At 44.4% G+C, this 13,122-nt stretch overlaps 4 protein-coding genes across 4 annotated transcripts; 2 read left to right on the forward strand and 2 right to left on the reverse strand.

Annotated features, from left to right (window-relative positions):
• Positions 1-912: 912 nt before the first annotated feature.
• On the forward strand, positions 913-3,478 carry LOC108112296 (alpha-L-iduronidase). The gene is made up of 4 exons (XM_017222124.2): positions 913-1,479; positions 1,533-1,953; positions 2,087-3,042; positions 3,109-3,478. Exons 1-4 carry the CDS (start codon positions 1,023-1,025, stop codon positions 3,186-3,188), a joined length of 1,914 nt encoding a protein of 637 aa, XP_017077613.2. The 5' UTR covers positions 913-1,022; the 3' UTR covers positions 3,189-3,478.
• Positions 3,178-4,679, reverse strand: LOC121530352 (coiled-coil and C2 domain-containing protein 1-like; the record flags this gene model as incomplete). The annotated part of the gene is made up of 3 exons (XM_041819298.1): positions 3,178-3,701; positions 3,766-3,856; positions 4,528-4,679. Coding segments are annotated over 3 exons (363 nt in total), but the record flags the coding sequence as incomplete, so codon positions are not given.
• A 39-nt stretch (positions 4,680-4,718) lies between these two features.
• Positions 4,719-7,308, reverse strand: LOC108112287 (coiled-coil and C2 domain-containing protein 1-like). Its single transcript, XM_017222114.2, has 3 exons — positions 6,907-7,308; positions 5,228-6,826; positions 4,719-5,168 (listed from the first exon to the last, which is right to left on the reverse strand). Exons 1-3 carry the CDS (start codon positions 6,961-6,963, stop codon positions 4,734-4,736), a joined length of 2,091 nt encoding a protein of 696 aa, XP_017077603.2. The 5' UTR covers positions 6,964-7,308; the 3' UTR covers positions 4,719-4,733.
• A 96-nt stretch (positions 7,309-7,404) lies between these two features.
• On the forward strand, positions 7,405-13,088 carry LOC108112249 (ralBP1-associated Eps domain-containing protein 2). Its single transcript, XM_017222081.2, is given in 7 exon segments — positions 7,405-7,964; positions 8,021-8,425; positions 8,506-8,825; positions 8,945-9,729; positions 9,799-10,070; positions 10,072-10,239; positions 10,927-13,088. Coding segments are annotated over 7 exon segments (2,640 nt in total). The 5' UTR covers positions 7,405-7,817; the 3' UTR covers positions 11,470-13,088.
• The last annotated feature ends 34 nt before the right edge of the window (positions 13,089-13,122 follow it).

Here is a 13,122-nt window from a genome sequence, read left to right on the forward strand (position 1 = left end):
AAATATATTTTTTCATTGCTTATATGGTTCAACATAATTTTTACCATTTTCCTGTAGTTTATTCTTTTTAGAATAAGTGGGATTTTTATAAACCTCTCCAATGATCTTTTTTCAGATTTTCTCCCCTCCCAAATTGTGTATTGTTGCTTCCTTAATATGTATGTTATTTCCGAAAATCCTAAAGATATTAAACGATTTCTTCAAAACGACATTTCAATTTCAGTCCGGTATTGTGTTCTACTTTATGAGGGTTTTCCTAAACCCTGTGTAATCCCCGCAAAACAAATCCCATAAATATAAAAACGAATAGGAAACAATTTCATATAAAACCAGCGGAGGACCAGTCCACCCTCGGATGTGACATGAGCGTGTTATGGGCGTATTATCGCTGAGATGCGTGAAATATTATCTTTTCGCACCTTTTCCGCCCCCAGCGCACCCACACAAGGACCATCATCAATTCGCACATACATATTTACGGATTTTTCCACCCCCAATGAGGGATTGCAATTCAATGTGGCTCGTGCTGTTGCTTTTCCTTTTTTGTGTCATTCCCAGCTCTACTTTACCTTTTAGGGAGAGATTCCACCCAGAGAGTGCTAAACGGGCACGCTGTTGCTTGTGGCACACGCCTTACTGTGGGTCAAATCAGGAGATTGACCTCTGGGAACTAATATATGTAAAAAAATAAAAACTGAATTTTTTTAAAGATTACGATTTTTATATTAGAATTCTTTTCAGAATATAAGTCATTTCTGCAGGAACTCATAAAGCTTATTTGGTTAGGGAATTTTATGGTTAGGAATGAGATTCATTTTCTACTTGACCCACCGTGCGCCATTGCCTGACGTCACGGCTTTAGCTTTCGGTTTAGCTCACTCCGACAGATACAGACACGCCGAGAGATAGGAGGGAAGGTGAGAGAGCCACTCTTATCAACAGCGGCATCGCCAAATCGAAGCCAAAACAAAAATCGTCATTAATCCTGCAAAGAAAGTCGAGCGCATTGCTCATAGCACGGAATGCTGCCGCTGCTCCTGATTTTGGCGACTTTTGTCAGGATCCATGCCCACTATACGAGCGGAGATGTTGTCTATCATCCGATGCCACACTTTTGGACGGGCGTGGGCTTCTGTCCCGCCGGCCAGATCGATCACGTTGGAATTACCTTCGCCCTGGCAGACCCTGCTCTCCGATATAACCTTCGACAGATTGCCGCGTTGCCCGTGGGTGCTGTGACCCACATTCGCATACACTGGCTGCTTGAGCTGATTCAATTCTGGCAATACGACCCCAGTGGAATTCCGATTTATGATTTCTCCAAGTTCGATGACTTCATTGATTTCCTGCACGAGGAACTGCGCTTGTCTCCTGTGGTGGAGTGGATGGGCAATCTGGGTGGGGTCTTTATCGAAAACCCTATGCAGCAATCCTTTTACTGGGAACATTTGGTTAAGTCGACGATTAACCACCAGATAGGTAAGAAAATATTACATATAAGGAAATACATATAATATAAATTTATCCGACAGCCCGTCATGGTTCCTCAAGATTAGTTAACTGGCGCTACGAGACCTGGAATGAACCAGACCTTCATGGGTATAATAAATTGAACTTCACGGCTGAATCTTACCTGGATTACGTTCAAGCCGTACGTCGAGGTCTAAGTAAAGCTGGAAACCTGGACAACCCAGACGGAAAGCTGCAGCTGCCCATGTATCGGTCCTTGCGAGGTCCTGCGGGGCTCTTTAAGGACTTAAGCAATCATCCGCTTTGTTGGAATCTGTTGAAGCTATGCAGCCAAAGAGTTGTGTACTGTCCTATCGATGTACTCACCTTTCATAGAAAGGGCATCGAGGGCACTGCCACGGAAATCGTTAATGGTTCTCTATCTTTAATGGCAAAAATCTACGAGGAGTATCCAAGTCTTAAACAACTGCCGGTGGCCAATGAGTATGATATTTTAGTTCGGTTTTAAACTAGAAATTTAATTTATTTTACTAGCCTCATGAAAACCATTTAAATTTAAAATTAAATTCTTGAGTAATCTTTAGCATACTTAATAACGACCTTCCAAATCTCTTAGTGAGGCTGATCCTGTTGCTGGTTGGAGTACTCCGAGAGAGTTCCAAGCAGATGTTCGGTATGCAGTTACCCTAATGTCCATGGTGATGCAGTTCTGGCATGCCAAACTAGCCGCCAGTCCACTGAGCAAGTTAGAGTCGATTAGTCACGACAACGCCTTTCTCAGTTACCATCCCCACGAGTTCACGCAGCGCACACTCTTAGCCCATTTTCGGATGAACGAGACCCAATCACCGCATTCACAGCTCATTCAGAAACCCGTCTACGCTGCCCTGGGAATGCTAGCCAAATTGGGCAACCGGGCTGCAGATGTGGAACTGGTCAACATGGATACCAAGCATAGCGTCGAAGTTCTTCGTACAGTCTCGAATGGAGTGGGCGGCCCTGGTCAGTACATGGCCACCATATTCCTGAGTCCCGAGGAGGCGGGCCCAAAGATGACTGCCTTCCATCACAAATACACACTAAACATGTCAATAGCAAATGAGTCGGCCTTTATCACGGAGCTCTTAGTGCCGCAAACAACGGATCCTTATTACGTGTGGCAGCAGGAAGGAAGTCCAGCATATCCCAACGCCACTTTAAGGGAAGCCATGCGAAAGGCGCAGACACCTAGACTTTACAAGACCGGTCCCATCTGGCAATACAACAGCGAGCTAGTTATCAACTCCGCCAGCATCCCACTGCCCTGGGCAATGCTGCTTCGAGTGTGTTCCGCATCGTGGCCAAAGCTGCGTCGGCCGCAGCAACTTTCCATCGCGGAGGTAACTCATCGTGAGGTGTTCATCAGCTGGATGGAACATCCCAAATCCACACAGTGCCTTCTCAGCTACGAGGTGTGGTTCAAGGAACGTGACAATAATGGCCTCTTCGCCGATTGGTTGCTCATCTCCCGCGGATGGCACCTTCCGTATCCGTCGTTCCAGTACGCCCCAGGAGACAAGGGATCCGTCAATGGTAAGTAGGAGAAAACTTTTGATGGGAAACTCCCTTCTTTCTTATCCATTTCATTTTTATCTATAGGTTTCTATAAAGTTCGCGGAGTGGATGTGTTCAATGAAACCAGCCCCTACTCACAAATAGTCGAATATCTGGAGTTGTAGTTCAACAAACAGTTTATGAATCAAAAGAACATATTTAAACAAAGTGAAAGCAAACATAATCAGGTTTCGGCTAGGCGCTTGTGGACCTATCTACTCTCTATCTGTCTCTCTAGGAATGGACTGATTTCACCGGCACAATCTTCTGGACTTGCGCCTTCGCCTTAACGCCGGCAATATCATATATACATACATTATATATATATATATATAAAGATATTTATAGTACATTATCTGTGTTGTGTTCGTAATATATAAATGCCTTTATCCTTTAGTGGAAACGGCTAAAGCGTATATAGATATTTTTAATTCCCAGTGGGGGATATATACAAATTAATAACTTAGTAACTTTTTCTTGCTTTAAGCAAATAATTTCTAATATAAATCGTGTTCACCCTAAGCGTCCAAGACAAGCCACTTTTCGTTGATGTGCTCCATTTGCTTGGTAAGAATGGGATTGCGAACGCGCACTTTGATCTCCAGTTTGCCTCCCACCTGCTTTCGACCATCCATTAGCTATTTTTGAATTTAAAAAAATTAATTTAATATTATTTATAATCATTTTTAATATACTACTTACATCGTATGTGTCATGAATATCACACTTGGTCTCCAGCGGCTGCAGCTTAACATTTACGGTTCCAATCAAAGTATCCGATCGCAGGAATCCCCTGAAACAACACAGGGGCAGTTTACGACTTAGTCCACAACAATCTATACTGCAGCTATTTTATATGCACGATATTGAACGCGTAGCATTGAATGAGGTTTTTGCGGTTTGTTGGGATTTGTGGCGTAAAGATTTTAAAAAATATTTTATTAAAATGTTCCATATGAAAATCAATGAACTTCAATGGGTAAACATATATGATGAAATATATGTGTGCTGAAGCCGTGACTGGTACGATACAGTTTACGGGACCAAAGGAACATGCTGACTACAGGAGAAAATTAAATTATTCAAATCAAATTTGAAAAACTTAAAATTAGGGAACCAAGGTAAATCTTAAGTATGGTAAATCAAATTAAATACTTAAGTGTGCGTATTACTATTCCGATTTTTGTAATCTAATACTTTTGCTATCTCTTCAAAATTTGAAGTTTTTTAATTTAGCATTTTATTAACTACAATTTTTGGAAAATTTAAAAATGAGTACTATGTACTTGTACTATATAGTCACTATATTCTACCCCTCTCACACCATAGCTTGAAGACCTTAAAAAATGTATGGGCTTGATTAATATTGCATACCACCTCTGTTAGTAGAGTTTTATATGCATTGAAAGCGACTTAGTAAGGATTAAATAACTGTGCTATGTTTATTATTAACAAACAACTTACCCCCTGGAATATATTTCAAACTTGACGCCATGGCGCTTGAAGATCCTCTGGAACTGACGATTGCCCCGCTGAATGTCAACCTTAAAGCGTTCGTCGTAGTCTGGACTGCTGGTGTCTCTAATAACATTGGTTTTAGTCTTAAAGGTTTCGTCCTAAAGGAGAGATTGTTAATATTTAGTAGAATCGATTGCTGGTTAGTAAGAAACTTACATTGAGCAAAGGAACTCTACACGAACATAGGTGTCCACGTCTTTGGGATTGGCCACATTGTAATTGATTCCCCTTAGCACAACAATTTCTAACTCACAGTCAGTAAGGTCTGTATTGCAATGCACAATATTAAAACTTCGTTTTTCATAGTGAAACTTGGGCAGGGTCTCATTCTTTCTCTTGGAGTATCGCACCAAATCCAGATCCTTCTGGACTGTTAAGGCCAAGTTTTCAAACCGATTCATGCCTGCAACATCTCCCATAGCCTTGTGATGATCTCGAGTATTTTTGCACATCATCAGTTGCTTTGCTAGTTGCTCCTCCATGCGAACACCAATCTCGCAGATATCATCGCTAGGATCGCATTCTTCAGCGGATACTATGGCAAATGAGGCTTCCAGATTGTCTCTTTGGGAAGGTGGCACGGGAAGCTGGAGTGGAGTGGAATGCATAAGCATATTAAAGGAAAAAAAAACATAACAAGTCTTACAGTGCTAAGATCCACTGGCAATCCGCTACTGGCTGCATTAAGTAGTGAGTCAAATCCCTTAAATATTTTGAGGTATTCCTTGGCTTGGTCAATCTCTCCCGCTTTCTTGGCCTCTATAGCAGCCAATTTAAATTCCTTTTGACGTTCGAGAAGCAGTTTCATTTGCTGTTCGGCTAGATTATTCTTCTGCTGGTTGCCAGACGTTCGCGTTGTTAATTCCTTGGCTTGAGGAGGTGAGGGCGCTTTTCGTGGGGCCGTAGGTGTGGTAGCACTGGAACTTGAGGGAGTTCCTCCGGCGGATGTACTTGCCGTTGCTGGTGGAGATGTAGGGGAAGTGGGCAGCGATGGAGTAGGCGCGGCTGGAGCAGTATCTTCTGTGGGTAGGGGTCCGAAGCCGGGAGGCACAGGCAGTTCATCGTAAGGAACAGGTTTACCCGCCTTGTATAACTTTATGGCATCTTCGTATTGCTTCACAATCCTTCCAAAGCGTCGTGCTTTTCCGCTATTGTTTTCTGCCTTAGCTGCCGCCTCTACGGATTGGTATTTCTCCAAACGTTGCTGTAGCGCCCCCAACACGTTTTTAGCAGCAGCTGGAGCGGATGGAGGCGTAGCAGGTGCAGGAGGTGGCTCCGGTGTAGGTTCTGCGACAACCTCTGGAGATCCTCCGTCCTGCATTTTTTTTAGGAATTCTAGAAATTCAGCTGGAGGAGGCGGCATATCGCTGAGATCAACTTCTTGGCCATCCTCACACATCTTTACAACGACATCGAACTGCTTCACCACCTTAAGGAACTGAAGTGCAGTAGCTGTGTCACCGCTACGCTTAGATTGCAGTGCTGCCGCCTTGTACTCGTTCTGCCGGCTGCGCATTTGAGCCACAAGGGGGTTTTGAGACGTAGTGGGTGCCACAGATGTAGTAGGTGCCACCGGAGTAATTGGGGTAGGTGGAGCCGGAGCTGCACGACTTGGTACAGGAGGAGGAGAAGCAGGAGTGGAAGGAGCTGGTGATTCCTCTGCAGGTACTAAAGGAGCCTGCCCGCCAGCAGGCTTAAGGCTAACTTCCGGCGGAATGTCATCTACATTGATTGACTTGCCGGCTGCTACCTGTTTGTGCAGATCCTGCAGAGTCTTAAGACCTCTTCCAAAACGCCTTGCCTTGCCCGAGTCGCCGGCAGCTTTGGCATTCGCCTCGGCCTGCTTGTACATCTCTAAACGCTGCTTAATGATGCCTAGCGTGTCAACAGTAGTGGTGGGCAGGAAAGTTTGGACGGGCTCTTCAACGGAAGCTGGTGGTGGGGCTGCAGGCTCCTCTTCTTCCGCCTCCTCCAGACCACCAATTCCGCTTAGTTCACCTAGCAGATCCGAATCGTTTTCCAAATTATCATCGTCATCATCGTCGCTGACATCACGCAAGCTGTCGGCAATCATTTTGTCCAAATCACTGGCAGGCAACAACTGTGCCTTAGGTTTGGGTTTTGGTCTGGATCCTCCACCGCCAGCTATGGCCGCTAGTTCCGCTTCTAGATCACTGTCACCTCCATCATCGTCTCCGTATCCAGCGCTGGGATCAAAGTCATCTGGGATTTCCGTAAGCCCAAACTGAATGTGAAAACCGAGAGTGCAGATGATGACTCATAATTAATAAATAGACGGATCTAGTCTGTTTATTTTCCTCTTACCTGGGATAAATCGTGTTGCCTTCGTTTCGCTGGCTCTGGCTTCTTTCTTGCGAACATCCTTTACTGTTTATGTGCTAGGAATAACTAATTTGTATTTTAAGCCTTTGAAATCCTTTAATTAATTGCGTTTCCGACTTTCAGACGCAGACAACAATAACAGAATGTTTGTGGGGGATCAATGTGGAGAAATGAAGGTGACGCAGGAGAACTCTATTGATGAGAGTCACTGTTACAGGGCTACTTAAAATTATCTACTTTGAAGATTGAATGAAAAAAAATATTTTATGTATTTGAATTATTAAAGGCAACACTTTAATTAACATTTTGCAATATAACTGAACTGTTTGAATTTAATCAGTTAAAATATTGAGATGTCCAACACCTTCTAAATCCTTTATCATGCGGAACTGAACTCTTACTAGTACCCAGGGCTGCGGCACGTAAATAGGTACAGGGCTGCTCTGCCAGCTGACTAATCGATATCGCAAACTATCGATATCGAGGGCCAGCACACACAGTGCAAAAGAGTTTGCGAAAAAACCTGGACAAAAAGCGAAATAGATTGCGAACCGAGAAGTTTGCGGAAGCAGGAGTTCTCCGTTGACCAGTGCCGTGGAGTGCTTTAACAACTGTGACCGTGGCGGTACCAAGAAGCTAGCGAAACCTTTGCCTGTGGAGTTCTCCCATCTTCCACCTCCTCCAACTCCGTCTTGGGGGCGAAAGGCAGAAAATCAGTAGAAACTTTAAGGAAAGCTGCGCGGGGTAGCGGGGATTAGCACTGGCCTGCTGGGCTAAGCGTGGAAGTAAACAAACGGATCGGATTCCGGGTCCGGGTCGGAGTAACGGGGCGTGGTTCGCTAACCAGCGGCTTGGCAAACAAAACCGGAGGCGGCAACAAGTAGGCGGTAGGTATGGACGTGTCCCTCACCGAGCCAGAGACACGCTTCTACAGTGAGTTGTTCCAATGCTGCGACGTGGAGAAGACGGGCAAGGTGCCGATGCTAAAGGCCACCGAGCTCTTTCGCTCGGCGGACATCGCCAACGAAACCGTTATTGAGGTAGGTCCAATTTGTGTGATCGTGAGTGATTAATTATCTGGGGTGTGGGCCTACAGATCACCGGCCTTGCGGGGATTCCGTCTACGGCACTGCACATTTCTCGGGCGCAGTTCTACTCATGCCTGAAACTAATTGCCGCCCACCAGGCGGCCATGCCCCTGCGGCAGGAGTTGATTTTAGCTACTTTTCCGCTACCACTGCCGCATTTTAGCTGGAAGGAGGCAATCACAGCTCCGGTAGCTGTCGAAAACGGATTGACTGCCTTGCCACCGCCGCCGCCTACAGATCGCAGGAACTCTCTGCGTCGCAACTCACAGCAAGAGCAGCTGCAGGACACCTCTGATGTGCCCAGCACTGACTCCGAAGTGGAGCAGAACGAATCCGTTGACGAAGCAACCGGCCACGGACGCGGCACTGATGGCAGTGGGGTTGTTAGCAGCAGCAGCCGCGAGAATGTCGGGGTTCGTACTCCTATCTTATCATGTGACACATGCAAATAGATTTAGCACTGACCGATTCCCGTCCATCTTATCTCTTTTAGCGACGTCGAGGGGGCGGTGCTGGTGGAGGATCCCCGGAAGCCTGGAGCACTAACAGTGACAGCCCCACGCCCACCAACAGCGTAGCGGAGCGGCCCTGGGCGCAGGATACCCTCTGGCAGGGTTTGCTGGGTGACGAGCATCGCCAGCTGCTGGGCACAGAGGAGGAGTCCTCCGATCGCCACAGCAGCGACGACGAGGACAACGAAAACGAATTGGTTACCATCTATCAGATAACTCCAGAGCAGCGGGAGTACTATAACAAGCAGTTCAGGACAGTGCAAAGGGACCCGCATGGTCTGCTATCAGGCCAGGCAGCAAGGTGAGATTTCAGTTCAATGTCTATTAACTTACTTTTGAAATTTCGCTTTATGTTAAACCTAGTCAAACTGTTGAGTGTAGATTTGTTACGTTTAATTAAACGGTATATAATTCTTTCAGAAACTTCTTCGAAAAGAGTCGTATTCCCGTTGAGGAGTTGCGACATATCTGGCAACTGTGCGACGTTACCCGCGATGGAGCGCTTAGCCTATCAGAGTTCACGGCTGCTATGCATCTGGTTGTTCTCAGACGCAACAACATTCCGTTGCCCACAAGCCTTCCCCATTGTCTGCACCCCAACGTACTCCAAGCGGCTGTGGCTGGCAGTGGTCAGGGAGCTAACTCCTTGTCGTCAGCGACGCTGCCTCAGGAGCCGCCTGAGGCTGATCTCTTGCACCTAAATGACGACGATGAGGATGACCACACGGACAATACAATTATAGCCGGCAATCACAGCGGTGGCAGCTCCACCAGCAAGCCGCGTCCCAACGTGCCCAGCGATAAGAACATCATGAATTTGAGCAGTATCTCCACGTCCTCGCAGGCAAGCAACAGTTCCAGACGTGAGGCTACACCGCAGAATTCGTTGGTCAAGAACCGCAGTATCTCAAACTCACCTAGCGTTGAAAAACAAGTAACGGGAGTTGTTACGTCTACAGCAAGTGCTGTAGACTCTAGCAACGCCTCCAGCCAGTGGACAAAGTTTAGCGAATCTCCCACAACAAGTGCTGCTCCGGCGCACTCAACCACTGGGGCGGCACCTGTTGTAGCTGGTGGAACAGCCGCTCCTGCCGCATCTAGTCCTGGTCTTAAACCAGCCCTATTCGACATGAAGCGCTCTGCCCAGGACGTGGTCTCTAACCCGCAAATTCTGCACCCTGTGCCGCTAAGAGTGACACCCATAGGTGAGTAAACAAACAGTATAGTTGAATGTAATATTTTTATATAAAATATTTTGTGTAATCCATGTCCAGGTACCGCCATCGCATCCTCCGCTGAGTCATCTAACGACAACGAGGGCGTTGTCGTTCTGCGCGAGGATAGTCCCAAGGCCATTTCTTCGTCCACAGTCAACAACCAGTCATCTGGATCTGCTGTTCTAACCGGAGTATCGGGAGTAACTGGCTCTCATCGCGATAGCAGCGATTTGCGTGCCATCCAGCGGCCTCAGGCCAAGAAGTTGCCGGCCAAAAACAGTGCATTGCCACCACCACCTCAACGTGAACCGAGCATCGGATCTAGTGGAACCTAACGAGCTAACGGATCCACAGGCCGCATACGTGGCATCGTCATTGACATCCAAGAAGGAGCCACCGCCCCTACCACCACCGAGGCCACATCGCCATGCGCGAAGCAGTAGTCTGGACTTAAACAAGTTTAAAATGGGAGCAACGGGCGGTGCCCAGCAGGCGGAGGTAAGTTATGGGCTATTTATCAACAGTTTACTTAAGTTGTGTATTTTAATCTGTGTCGTGATATTTGCTTTGGTCAATAAAGCCTTGCGGGGGATATTATCCCCATTTCCTTGACTACCATTTGCAATGCTACGTTAGACTACGGAAGAACAAAAAATGTCTGTCTGCCCCTTCCTTTTCTCCCTTTTTTTTTTTAGTATTTATGGTGTACCCTTGCAAATAGATAGAGCATATTGCCCGTTTTTAAGGTCCGATCTTGTTTTTTGCATCCTCACTCTTCAAGAATTGTAATAAAATAATGCATTGTGAAAAATGGTAAAACTTATTTGCGAGGTTATACAAAACTTCGGGCATTCGAAGTTGTCTATTTTGTTACCATTGTTTGCTGTTTTTTTTTATTACCTATAACCTGTGAAAAGTGTATAAATATGCAACCCCAATCTTTGTTAAGATCACTGCGCAGGCCAGCTTCGATATGCAAACCTCAACAGGGTTTGCCGATTTCACGCACTTTGCCGACGAAGGCGCCGCGAACGTCGTAAGTCCAATCCTAAATGTATGCAACTCGTAAAGCATTCCAATCTAATTGGCTGTAATTCACTAGTTTTATGTGTCCAAATTCAGTAGCTTAACAATATAATACGCCCACACGTCTTTCAGCCTGACTAATCAATCATAAATTTGTAGGTGGATGAACAGCAACTTCATTCGTTGCCGCCAGCTGCACCTCCTCCACAGGCGGCAATGGTGCCGCCAACAAGGATTACTCTTCAGCAGGCTCAACAGCGCGTTTCTGCTTTTGAAGTTTACCGAAAGCCGCAGACGCCGCGGGGATCGCAGTCGCCGCCCCAGCAGCCGCCACCTCCGGCACCAGCTGTCGGCTTGTCCACTCAATCTGGTCAGCTTCCCAGTGCAGAAATCTTTGAAAAGCGGGTGAATGCCATAAGCGACTCGCTACGTCACGTGTCCTTTAAAGAGGGAAAGGCTAACACCACAGAGTTGCTGCAACGACTGCGCGAGCAGAACAGCTCCCTGCAACACCTCTGCAACGATTTAAGCGACGAACTGTTAAGCGTTCAAACGCGCAAGGAGGAGATGCGACTCAAGCTGGAGGGACTTAGTGCCGGTGATAATACTGGTCGAACAAGTTCATCGATATCCGCCCCGGTGACAGCGAACGTGACCGGTGGCTCCTCTGGTTCGGCAGGAGCTGGTTACACCAATGTCTGAGCAGCGAAAAATTATCATGTTTACTAGGGTGAATCGATTTGTTTTTGCATTTTGTGAGATCATTTTCAACCTGTGTCCTTACATCTATTTTTAATCTCCAATCTACTAATCTCCAAATCCACTTTAACATTCCTTATGTTACTGTAGTTTTCTTTAAATTACCTTTCTTTTTCTGCCTATTAGACAGCAGTATTTGTATTGGTTATTAGTGTTCATAGAACTAAAATGTACACTTCTATTTATGAAGAGAAGTATTCCCTATCAAATAATAATGTCCAATTTAATGTAAGATAAAACGTATTTTGGGCAAAAAATTTTTAAATTAATTCTATTCACTTATTTTTCCACTCAAAAAAATCGATTCACCCTTTATGTTTAACACTTATTTTGTTGTTACTGTATGTTGCAAGCACAATTCACAAATCGGGGTGTTTGCACAGCGATAAGACTGGGCAAATGTTTGAGTAAGCAACCAAATTATACATTAAATTCGTTTATATTAAAATTGTTTACGCATTTGAAGATTTGCAGGCTTCAACGTTGTTTACTCAAGAGCTTGCTCAGTTTTAAACTGATAGAAAACGCCAACGATGGATCTGATACCGCGTCCGTTTATGCATTGAAGTTGCTAATTTAATTTGTAGGCTAGTTAAATCTCAAGAACACAAACAAATCATGCGAGAACAACAACAATAATGCCGCCTCTATAGATATTTATGCAGATAAATTTATATATATAAAATGTATATGTATATTTAGAGATATATGTATATGCGCTTCTCCTAATTGTTACGAGTAAATGACAAACCGTTTTTTCGCTTGACAGCCACCCGTATATCACCCTCACCCTAGTGATTAATGAAACTGCCACAAAGTGGTCCAATCCCAGCTGTAATATTTCCTGCTCCGTAGGCATTTTACTTTTCAATTTGCTATTTATTAATGTTTTGTCTGTGTCTCGAAAATCTCCTTCTATTCATTCCGGCAATGAAAACTAACCAAGAAACAAAAAAAAAAAAAAAAAGGAAAAATAGAATCACAAAAACGAACCTAAAAATAAAAGCCAGGCTTAATGTTTAAGTATTAGAAAAGTCAAAGGTAAAATATCGACAACAAATTAATTTCCTTGAAAGCTAAGCTTAGGTTTTTCAAAAAGTATATACATATTAATATATTTTCTATCTGTATAGTGTACAAGAAAACACAAACTACTTGATATTATGTACATTTACCGTTTTTTCTTTCTACGACTAACTGAAGAGGAAATAAGACCGAAACAGGAGACAAATTTAATTTACCCGGACCACTAAATGTGTACGTATATGCTAACTTCGAATTTAACAGATATACCGGCATATATCACTTCTTTTGCATACTTAAACCACTAGATGTATGAGTTTTTCTTCAACATGTTAAACTTTTTCAAAGATCTACCACACACAATCACACGAAAAACAAAACAAACAAAATGTAATGAAAAGAAAAAGTGATATTGAAACACTATGTAAACATATTATTACGTGGTTGCGTAATTAATGTGTATTGTTTTGATGGATATACATCTCTATGAATAAAGATAAATGTATTAAGTTGATGTTAAAATGCAATAAAAACGAAAAGTGCAACGTATGTTGTTTCATTTATTTCGAAAAA

The sequence above is a fragment of the Drosophila eugracilis genome, unplaced genomic scaffold, assembly GCF_018153835.1.
Source record: "Drosophila eugracilis isolate 14026-0451.02 unplaced genomic scaffold, ASM1815383v1 contig_534, whole genome shotgun sequence".
NCBI classification, from domain to species: Eukaryota; Metazoa; Arthropoda; class Insecta; order Diptera; family Drosophilidae; genus Drosophila; species Drosophila eugracilis.